Source organism: Ascaphus truei, chromosome 21, assembly GCF_040206685.1.
Source record: "Ascaphus truei isolate aAscTru1 chromosome 21, aAscTru1.hap1, whole genome shotgun sequence".
Taxonomy (NCBI): domain Eukaryota; kingdom Metazoa; phylum Chordata; class Amphibia; order Anura; family Ascaphidae; genus Ascaphus; species Ascaphus truei.
Genome location: NC_134503.1, coordinates 22,341,143 through 22,353,252, shown reverse-complemented (window position 1 = coordinate 22,353,252; position 12,110 = coordinate 22,341,143). Strand labels below are relative to the sequence as shown.

Sequence of the window (12,110 nt, the reverse complement as noted above, 5' to 3'; positions counted from 1 at the left end):
CCTCACAGCAGGTGGGGGGCACCGCGGGGCGTTTCTATTCACCTCACAGCAGAGGGGGGCACCGCGGGACGTGTCTATTCACCTCACAGCAGAGGGAGGCACCGCGGGACGTGTCTATTCACCTCACAGCAGAGGGAGGCACCGCGGGACGTTTCTATTCACCTCACAGCAGAGGGAGGCACCGCGGGACGTGTCTATTCACCTCACAGCAGAGGGAGGCACCGCGGGACGTGTCTATTCACCTCACAGCAGAGGGAGGCACCGCGGGACGTGTCTATTCACCTCACAGCAGAGGGAGGCACTGCGGGACGTTTCTATTCACCTCACAGCAGAGGGAGGCACCGCGGGACGTTTCTATTCACCTCACAGCAGAGGGAGGCACCGCGGGACGTGTCTATTCACCTCACAGCAGAGGGAGGCACCTCGGGACGTTTCTATTCACCTCACAGCAGAGGGAGGCACCGCGGGACGTTTCTATTCACCTCACAGCAGAGGGGGGCACCGCGGGGCGTTTCTATTCACCTCACAGCAGAGGGAGGCACCGCGGGACGTGTCTATTCACCTCACAGCAGAGGGAGGCACCGCGGGACGTTTCTATTCACCTCACAGCAGAGGGAGGCACCGCGGGACATGTCTATTCACCTCACAGCAGAGGGAGGCACCGTGGGACGTGTCTATTCACCTCACAGCAGAGGGAGGCACCGCGGGACGTGTCTATTCACCTCACAGCAGAGGGGGCACCGCGGGACGTTTCTATTCACCTCACAGCAGAGGGGGGCACCACGGGACGTGTCTATTCACCTCACAGCAGAGGGGGGCACCGCGGGACGTGTCTATTCACCTCACAGCAGAGGGGGGCACCGCGGGGACGTGTCTATTCACCTCACAGCAGAGGGGGGCACCGCGGGACGTGTCTATTCACCTCACAGCAGAGGGGGGCACCGCGGGGCGTTTCTATTCACCTCACAGCAGAGGGAGGCACCGCGGGACGTGTCTATTCACCTCACAGCAGAGGGGGGCACCGCGGGACGTGTCTATTCACCTGACAGCAGAGGGGGGCACCGCGGGGACGTGTCTATTCACCTCACAGCAGAGGGGGGCACCGCGGGGACGTGTCTATTCACCTCACAGCAGAGGGGGGCACCGCGGGACGTGTCTATTCACCTCACAGCAGAGGGGGGCACCGCAGGGACGTGTCTATTCACCTCACAGCAGAGGGAGGCACCGCGGGACGTGTCTATTCACCTCACAGCAGAGGGGGCACCGCGGGACGTTTCTATTCACCTCACAGCAGAGGGGGGCACCACGGGACGTGTCTATTCACCTCACAGCAGAGGGGGGCACCGCGGGACGTGTCTATTCACCTCACAGCAGAGGGGGGCACCGCGGGGACGTGTCTATTCACCTCACAGCAGAGGGGGGCACCGCGGGACGTGTCTATTCACCTCACAGCAGAGGGGGGCACCGCGGGGCGTTTCTATTCACCTCACAGCAGAGGGAGGCACCGCGGGACGTGTCTATTCACCTCACAGCAGAGGGGGGCACCGCGGGACGTGTCTATTCACCTCACAGCAGAGGGGGGCACCGCGGGGACGTGTCTATTCACCTCACAGCAGAGGGGGGCACCGCGGGACGTGTCTATTCACCTCACAGCAGAGGGAGGCACCGCGGGACGTTTCTATTCACCTCACAGCAGAGGGGGGCACCGCGGGACGTTTCTATTCACCTCACAGCAGAGGGAGGCACCGCGGGACGTGTCTATTCACCTCACAGCAGAGGGGGGCACCGCAGGACGTGTCTATTCACCTCACAGCAGAGGGGGGCACCGCGGGACGTTTCTATTCACCTCACAGCAGAGGGAGGCACCGCGGGACGTTTCTATTCACCTCACAGCAGAGGGGGGCACCGCGGGACGTTTCTATTCACCTCACAGCAGAGGGAGGCACCGCGGGACGTGTCTATTCACCTCACAGCAGAGGGAGGCACCGCGGGACGTGTCTATTCACCTCACAGCAGAGGGGGGCACCGCGGGACGTGTCTATTCACCTCACAGCAGAGGGGGGCACCGCGGGACGTGTCTATTCACCTCACAGCAGAGGGAGGCACCGCGGGACGTGTCTATTCACCTCACAGCAGAGGGAGGCACCGCGGGACGTTTCTATTCACCTCACAGCAGAGGGAGGCACCGCGGGGACGTGTCTATTCACCTCACAGCAGAGGGGGGCACCGCAGGGACGTGTCTATTCACCTCACAGCAGAGGGAGGCACCGCGGGACGTGTCTATTCACCTCACAGCAGAGGGAGGCACCGCGGGACGTTTCTATTCACCTCACAGCAGAGGGGGGCACCGCGGGACGTTTCTATTCACCTCACAGCAGAGGGGGGCACCGCGGGACGTTTCTATTCACCTCACAGCAGAGGGAGGCACCGCGGGACGTTTCTATTCACCTCACAGCAGAGGGGGGCACCGCGGGGACGTGTCTATTCACCTCACAGCAGAGGGGGGCACCGCGGGACGTGTCTATTCACCTCACAGCAGAGGGAGGCACCGCGGGACGTTTCTATTCACCTCACAGCAGGTGGGGGGCACCGCGGGGCGTTTCTATTCACCTCACAGCAGAGGGGGGCACCGCGGGACGTGTCTATTCACCTCACAGCAGAGGGAGGCACCGCGGGACGTGTCTATTCACCTCACAGCAGAGGGAGGCACCGCGGGACGTTTCTATTCACCTCACAGCAGAGGGAGGCACCGCGGGACGTGTCTATTCACCTCACAGCAGAGGGAGGCACCGCGGGACGTGTCTATTCACCTCACAGCAGAGGGAGGCACCGCGGGACGTGTCTATTCACCTCACAGCAGAGGGAGGCACTGCGGGACGTTTCTATTCACCTCACAGCAGAGGGAGGCACCGCGGGACGTTTCTATTCACCTCACAGCAGAGGGAGGCACCGCGGGACGTGTCTATTCACCTCACAGCAGAGGGAGGCACCTCGGGACGTTTCTATTCACCTCACAGCAGAGGGAGGCACCGCGGGACGTTTCTATTCACCTCACAGCAGAGGGGGGCACCGCGGGGCGTTTCTATTCACCTCACAGCAGAGGGAGGCACCGCGGGACGTGTCTATTCACCTCACAGCAGAGGGAGGCACCGCGGGACGTTTCTATTCACCTCACAGCAGAGGGAGGCACCGCGGGACATGTCTATTCACCTCACAGCAGAGGGAGGCACCGTGGGACGTGTCTATTCACCTCACAGCAGAGGGAGGCACCGCGGGACGTGTCTATTCACCTCACAGCAGAGGGGGCACCGCGGGACGTTTCTATTCACCTCACAGCAGAGGGGGGCACCACGGGACGTGTCTATTCACCTCACAGCAGAGGGGGGCACCGCGGGACGTGTCTATTCACCTCACAGCAGAGGGGGGCACCGCGGGGACGTGTCTATTCACCTCACAGCAGAGGGGGGCACCGCGGGACGTGTCTATTCACCTCACAGCAGAGGGGGGCACCGCGGGGCGTTTCTATTCACCTCACAGCAGAGGGAGGCACCGCGGGACGTGTCTATTCACCTCACAGCAGAGGGGGGCACCGCGGGACGTGTCTATTCACCTGACAGCAGAGGGGGGCACCGCGGGGACGTGTCTATTCACCTCACAGCAGAGGGGGGCACCGCGGGACGTGTCTATTCACCTCACAGCAGAGGGAGGCACCGCGGGACGTTTCTATTCACCTCACAGCAGAGGGGGGCACCGCGGGACGTTTCTATTCACCTCACAGCAGAGGGAGGCACCGCGGGACGTGTCTATTCACCTCACACCAGAGGGGGGCACCGCGGGACGTGTCTATTCACCTCACAGCAGAGGGGGGCACCGCGGGACGTTTCTATTCACCTCACAGCAGAGGGAGGCACCGCGGGACGTTTCTATTCACCTCACAGCAGAGGGGGGCACCGCGGGACGTTTCTATTCACCTCACAGCAGAGGGAGGCACCGCGGGACGTGTCTATTCACCTCACAGCAGAGGGAGGCACCGCGGGACGTGTCTATTCACCTCACAGCAGAGGGGGGCACCGCGGGACGTGTCTATTCACCTCACAGCAGAGGGAGGCACCGCGGGACGTGTCTATTCACCTCACAGCAGAGGGGGGCACCGCGGGACGTGTCTATTCACCTAACAGCAGAGGGGGGCACCGCGGGACGTTTCTATTCACCTCACAGCAGAGGGGGGCACCGCGGGACGTGTCTATTCACCTCACAGCAGAGGGGGGCACCACGGGGACGTGTCTATTCACCTCACAGCAGAGGGAGGCACCGCGGGACGTGTCTATTCACCTCACAGCAGAGGGAGGCACCGCGGGACGTTTCTATTCACCTCACAGCAGAGGGAGGCACCGCGGGACGTTTCTATTCACCTCACAGCAGAGGGAGGCACCGCGGGGACGTGTCTATTCACCTCACAGCAGAGGGGGGCACCGCAGGGACGTGTCTATTCACCTCACAGCAGAGGGAGGCACCGCGGGACGTGTCTATTCACCTCACAGCAGAGGGAGGCACCGCGGGACGTTTCTATTCACCTCACAGCAGAGGGGGGCACCGCGGGACGTTTCTATTCACCTCACAGCAGAGGGGGGCACCGCGGGACGTTTCTATTCACCTCACAGCAGAGGGAGGCACCGCGGGACGTTTCTATTCACCTCACAGCAGAGGGGGGCACCGCGGGGACGTTTCTATTCACCTCGAACTGGTTGATTTATTTATTTTTTTTCTGGGTTTTGACCTAAATCCCCCGTTCCTTATCGCCCTGATCGTGTTTTTTTTTTGTTTTTTTAAACGTTACAAAAATTAAAGGAAAAATATATATAAATCGACATTAAAAAAACAAACACAAAAACCCCACAAATTCCTTCTTCAACTGTTAACATTATTACAAATACAAAAAGATGTGCTTAAAACAACACTGCATGTAATGAAAACATGAGATCGCCTACATATGTGTACAATATATTTGTTCAATTACAAAATGCAGAGAAAACGACAGGTTAGGACGCTGGGGGCGAGATAAAGTGAGAAATAAAACCAGGGACAACTTTCCATCAGAAAGTCGTAGTTTGAAATCATTCCCGAGAATACATTTCTTGGAGGGTATTTCATGTGGACGGTTTCATTACAGATACTCGGTCATAACTGTATACGAATCGCACACGTCTCCACCAACCAGCGGGAGAGAGAACAGGACGGTCTGTCCAATGGATGGAAATAAACCTTATGGCTAGCAAAAGGGCCCGGCATATCTCGCATTAAAATGGTTCGTCTAGAAAGAACAGGCGTGGGTTTCAGAGGAGTTTGTAATTCTGTACCACATCCCATTTTATTCCACATGAACGCCCAACATTTTAAAGGTGTTGGGCCGCAGAAAATAAGAAACGTACCAATTTCCTTGTTATAATAATAATAATTGTTTGTTCTTGTATAGCGCTGCTAGTTTTACGCAGTGCTCTACAGAGACATTTTGCAGACACAGGTCCCTGCCGCATGGAGCTTACAATCTATGTTTTTGGTGCCTGAGGCACAGGGAGACAAAGTGACTTACCCAAGGTCACAAGGAGCCGACACCGGGAATTGAACCAGGTTCTCCTGCTTCACATTCAGTGACTTTACGCTCTAAGCCACTCCTCCCTATGGGAGTAACGTAGATTGGAGTCAGCGAGACCAGCGATATGACGTAGATTGGAGTCAGCGAGACCAGTGATATGACGTAGATTGCAGTCTGCGAGACCAGTGATATGACGTAGATTGGAGACAGCGAGACCAGCGATATGACGTAGATTGGAGTCAGCGAGACCAGCGATATGACGTAGATTGGAGTCAGCGAGACCAGCGATATGACGTAGATTGGAGTCAGCGAGACCAGCGATATGACGTAGATTGGAGTCAGCGAGACCAGCGATATGACGTAGATTGGAGTCAGGGAGACCAGCGATATGACGTAGATTGGAGTCAGGGAGACCAGCGATATGACGTAGATTGGAGTCAGCGAGACCAGCGATATGACGTAGTTTGGAGTCTGCGAGACCAGCGATATGACGTAGATTGGAGTCAGCGAGACCAGCGATATGACGTAGATTGGAGTCAGCGAGACCAGCGATATGACGTAGATTGGAGTCATCGAGACCAGCGATATGACGTAGATTGGAGTCAGCGAGACCAGCGATATGACGTAGATTGGAGTCTGCGAGACCAGCGATATGACGTAGATTGGAGTCAGCGAGACCAGCGATATGACGTAGATTGGAGTCTGCGAGACCAGCGATATGACGTAGATTGCAGTCAGCGAGACCAGCGATATGACGTAGATTGGAGTCTGCGAGACCAGCGATATGACGTAGATTGGAGTCAGCGAGACCAGCGATATAACGTAGATTGGAGTCAGCGAGACCAGGGATATGACGTAGATTGGAGTCAGCGAGACCAGCGATATGACGTAGATTGGAGTCAGCGAGACCAGCGATATGACGTAGATTGGAGTCAGCGAGACCAGCGATATGACATAGATTGGAGTCTGCGAGACCAGCGATATGACGTAGATTGGAGTCAGCGAGACCAGCGATATGACGTAGATTGGAGTCTGCGAGACCAGCGATATGACGTAGATTGGAGTCAGCGAGACCAGCGATATGACGTAGATTGGAGTCAGCGAGACCAGCGATATGACGTAGATTGGAGTCAGCGAGACCAGCGATATGACGTAGATTGGAGTCAGCGAGACCAGCGATATGACGTAGATTGGAGTCAGCGAGACCAGCGATATGACGTAGATTGGAGTCAGCGAGACCAGCGATATGACGTAGATTGGAGTCAGGGAGACCAGCGATATGACGCAGATTGGAGTCAGCGAGACCAGCGATATGACGTAGTTTGGAGTCAGCGAGACCAGCGATATGACGTAGATTGGAGTCTGCGAGACCAGCGATATGACGTAGATTGGAGTCAGCGAGACCAGCGATATGACGTAGATTGGAGTCTGCGAGACCAGCGATATGACGTAGATTGGAGTCAGCGAGACCAGCGATATGACGTAGATTGGAGTCAGCGAGACCAGCGATATGACGTAGATTGGAGTCAGCGAGACCAGCGATATGACGTAGATTGCAGTCAGCGAGACCAGCGATATGACGTAGATTGGAGTCTGCGAGACCAGCGATATGACGTAGATTGGAGTCAGCGAGACCAGCGATATAACGTAGATTGGAGTCAGCGAGACCAGGGATATGACGTAGATTGGAGTCAGCGAGACCAGCGATATGACGTAGATTGGAGTCAGCGAGACCAGCGATATGACGTAGATTGGAGTCAGCGAGACCAGCGATATGACATAGATTGGAGTCTGCGAGACCAGCGATATGACGTAGATTGGAGTCAGGGAGACCAGCGATATGACGTAGTTTGGAGTCAGCGAGACCAGGGATATGACGTAGATTGGAGTCAGCGAGACCAGCGATATGACGTAGATTGGAGTCAGTGAGACCAGCGATATGACGTAGATTGGAGTCAGGGAGACCAGCGATATGACGTAGATTGGAGTCAGCGAGACCAGGGATATGACGTAGATTGGAGTCAGCGAGACCAGCGATATAACGTAGATTGGAGTCAGCGAGACCAGCGATATGACGTAGTTTGGAGTCAGCGAGACCAGCGATATGACGTAGATTGGAGTCAGCGAGACCAGAGATATGACATAGATTGGAGTCAGCGAGACCAGAGATATGACATAGATTGGAGTCAGCGAGACCAGAGATATGACATAGATTGGAGTCAGCGAGACCAGAGATATGACGTAGATTGGAGTCAGCGAGACCAGAGATATGACGTAGATTGGAGTCAGCGAGACCAGAGATATGACATAGATTGGAGTCAGGGAGACCAGCGATATGACGTAGATTGGAGTCAGCGAGACCAGCTATATGACATAGATTGGAGTCAGCGAGACCAGGGATATGATGTTTTCTGGGAGCGCAGAAAAATTATATTTCCATTTTAAATCAAATGTTATCCCATAGAGGCAATTGTAGAGAGTTAGGAGACATGGGATAAAAACATTGAACTAAATCCGAAAAAGCCTTGAGAGGCAATAAATATTGGGTTAAGTCTGACATTTATATGCAAGAATAAAACACGAAAAGGATCTCTATATGGGACAAATACTGGGCTTTGCTTAGCGCAGTAATAATACCCAGGTAGGAGTATCTGAATTAGAGGGCTGACGCTTGGCAAAGTAATAATACCATGGTAGGAGTATCTGGATTAGAATCCTGACGCGTGGCAGAGTAATAATACCCAGGTAGGAGCCCCGGATTAGAGCCCCGACGCTGGGCGCAGTAATTCCCAGGTAGGAGTATCAGGATTAGAGCCCTGACGCTGGGCGCAGTAATAATACCCAGGTAGGAGTATCTGGATTACAATCCTGACGCGTGGCACAGTAATAATACCCAGGTAGGAGTATCTGGATTAGAGCCCTGACGCTTGGCACAGTAATAATACCCAGGTAGGAGTATCTGAATTAGAGCCCTGACGCAGGGCGCAGTAATTCCAAGGTAGGAGTATCTGAATTAGAGCCCTGACGCAGGGCGCAGTAATTCCAAGGTAGGAGTATCTGGATTAGAGCCCTTACGCTTGGCGCAGTAATAATACCCAGGTAGAAGTATCTGGATTAGATACCTGATGCTTGGCGCAGTAAAACTACCCAGGTAGGAGTATCAGGATTAGAGCCCTGACGCAGGGCGAAGTAATTCCCAGGTAGGAGTATCTGGATAAGAATCGTGACGCTTAGCGCAGTAATAATACCCAGGTAGGAGTATCTGGATTAGATACCTGATGCTTGGTGCAGTAAAACTACCCAGGTAGGAGTATCTGGATTAGATACCTGACGCTTGGCGCAGTAATAATACCCAGGTAGGAGTACAACTGCAGGATATAGACTGCTTGCCTTAAGAATTCTGCACTTAAACCCATCCCATGCTGTGAGATTCCTGCAGCCAGACTAGTGGCCCATCGGATTTACACAGCGGGGTCCCTGCATTTGAATGGGACTCACGGTGTGTGAATCCTACCAGGCTGGGATTCACATTCAATGCAGGGACCTCCGCTGTGTTAATCCGATGGGCCAATACAGCCTGCTGTGGACCATCTCACGAGTTACTGCGAGATGGTCACAGATTTGCTTTGGCAAGCAGTCTACAACCGGCAGTTGCATCTGTATCAAATCCCTGATGCTTGGTGCAGTAATAATACCAAGGTAGGAGTATCTGGATTAGAGGCCTGACGCTTGGCACAGTAATAATACCAAGGTAGGAGTATCTGGATTAGAGGCCTGACGCTTGGCGCAGTAAGAAAGCGATTATGATGCAGCTGGAAGTCGGTAATTCTAAGCGGTTTATTAAAGCAGATAAACTAGTTTATTCATTCTGATAAACAATTTTTTGCCAAAGGGAAGGGGGAACACCCTTAAAATGGTCATTATGCATAAAGTTAATTATATTCTAAGCATTGCTTTTCGTCCCCACCATGTTAGTTTAAAGGGAGACAATTTCTCAATACATGCTTGAAAAAAAATATAGATCAAATATTTTCCAAATTCTCTTTCAGTGTTTCAGATAAACATGACAAAGGTGATGTCCAAATATTTCATCCATTTTGAATTCGGCTTCCCTGCCTGCAGGGTTACCGGTACCCCATACGGCGCTATCTCTCAAAAGCGAGGGGTCCCAAGAGCTGAAATGAACACAGTTTGGAGACCACCCTGCTTCAATCCTGTATTAACAAAATAAAACAATAAATAAAACCTGTATTGCTGCTTTAATTAGGTCGTCACCCAAACCTTCCCATGGGGCAACTTGAAACAAATTACCCTTCTACCCCAAACGCTTTTTTTTGCATCCAAAAAAAAAAAAGGCGCTAAAATGCAAAGTTTACGGTTGTTTGAATACTGAATAATGCTGTCTGACCCGTGTCTGTTCTTTCTTAATACAGCGTGACCCTTCTGTGCCAATTCCAGACGTGCAGATTGTAATGTAGGAGGGGAGCTGCGGTTATAGCACATTGTCGGGGTCCGGTTTGTGCGGATACAAAAGCCACAAAGATGCAGGTCCCACGGGGTGACCGGTAAGTTGCTCGGGGTCCAGACTGCATGCGAGAGCCACAGACAAACCTCCGCTGGCTCATCACAGAGGAAATAGCTCTGCTGCCTGCAGCCTTTATCCATCTATACACCCCCCAACAGAATGACCCAGAGCGGCAGCTCCTCCTCACTAGCGTAAGCCACGTTCCCACGTTCACTTCCTTACCTTCCTCCTCGTCATCCTCAGGGGGTGACGGGATGTTGGATCCTTGTGACCCGCACTGTGATAGCCGCACGGACGGACTGGCCGTGGTTTTCCGTCTCTCTCTCTCCGATTCGCTCTCTAAGCAGAGCACCTCATAAAATGTGTCGCAGTTACTCTTGCGCTCCTTCCGTTCGATCTGTAACACGGAGTACGTTGATGAGAAGAAAAGGACGTGCATTCTGGGGTTAGTATGTGCATTCTGGGGTTAGTATGTGCATTCTGGGGTTAGTATGTGCATTCTGGGGTTAGTATGTGCATTACAACCTCAGGGCTTTGGTCCAGGGAATTAAAGGGCAGCTCAGGCCCGGGGGTCCCTCCCGCTGATACACACACCCCCGCCCTGGGGGTTCCCTCCCGCTGATACACACACCCCCGCCCTGGGGGTTCCCTCCCGCTGATACTCACACCCCGCCCTGGGGGTTCCCTCCCGCTGATACTCACACCCCCGCCCTGGGGGTTCCCTCCCGCTGAAACTCACACCCCGCCCTGGGGGTTCCCTCCCGCTGATACTCACACCCCGCCCTGGGGGTTCCCTCCCGCTGATACGCACACCCCCGCCCTGGGGGTTCCCTCCCGCTGATACACACACCCCCGCTCTGGGGGGTTCCCTCCCGCTGATACACACACCCCCGCCCTGGGGGGTTCCCTCCCGCTGATACGCCCCCCGCCCTGGGGGTTCCCTCCCGCTGATACGCCCCCCGCCCTGGGGGTTCCCTCCCGCTGATACGCCCCCCGCCCTGGGGGTTCCCTCCCGCTGATACGCACACCCCCGCCCTGGGGGGTTCCCTCCCGCTGATACGCCCCCCGCCCTGGGGGTTCCCTCCCGCTGATACGCCCCCCGCCCTGGGGGTTCCCTCCCGCTGATACGCACACCCCCGCCCTGGGGGTTCCTTCCCGTTGATACGCACACCTCCGCTCTGGGGGGTTCCCTCCCGCTGATACGCACACCCCCGCTCTGGGGGGTTCCCTCCCGCTGATACGCACCCCCGCTCTGGGGGCTTCCCTCCCGCTGAGGGAAAAACCCCCGCCCTGGGGGGTTCCCTCCCGCTGATACGCCCCCGCCCTGGGGGTTCCCTCCCGCTGATACGCACACCCCCGCCCTGGGGGTTCCCTCCCGCTGATACGCACACCCCTGCCCTGGGGGTTCCCTCCCGCTGATACGCACACCCCCGCCCTGGGGGTTCCCTCCCGCTGATACGCACACCGCCGTCCCTGGGGGTTCCCTCCCGCTGATACGCACACCCCCGCTCTGGGGGTTCCCTCCCGTTGATACGCACACCGCCGTCCCTGGGGGTTCCCTCCCGCTGATACGCACACCCCCGCTCTGGGGGTTCCCTCCCGCTGATACGCACACACCCCCGCCCTGGGGGTTCCCTCCCGCTGATACACACACACCCCCGCCCTGGGGGTTCCCTCCCGCTGATACGCACACCCCCGCTCTGGGGGGTTCCCTCCCGCTGATACACACACACATCCTGGGGCTTCCCTCCCGCTGATATACACACACACACACACACACACACACGTCCATGGGGATTCCCTCCTGCTGATACACACACACACACATCCTGGGGGTTCCCTCCTGCTGATACACACACACACACACACACACATCCTGGGGGTTCCCTCCTGCTGATACACACACACACACACACACGTCCATGGGGCTTCCCTCCTGCTGATATATATATATATATATATACACATACACACACACACACACACACACAC

The 12,110-nt window shown here is 55.5% G+C and overlaps 1 protein-coding gene across 3 annotated transcripts in view; it reads right to left on the bottom strand.

The window, feature by feature from the left end:
* The window catches only part of RABGAP1 (RAB GTPase activating protein 1), a 154,329-nt gene that overhangs the window by 95,765 nt on the left and 46,454 nt on the right, over positions 1-12,110 (bottom strand). For all 3 annotated transcript variants that reach the window (XM_075579350.1, XM_075579349.1, XM_075579351.1), the window contains one exon: positions 10,341-10,515. In XM_075579350.1, coding sequence (XP_075435465.1) covers positions 10,341-10,515 — 175 coding nt within the window. The remainder of the gene's footprint in view (positions 1-10,340; positions 10,516-12,110) is intronic.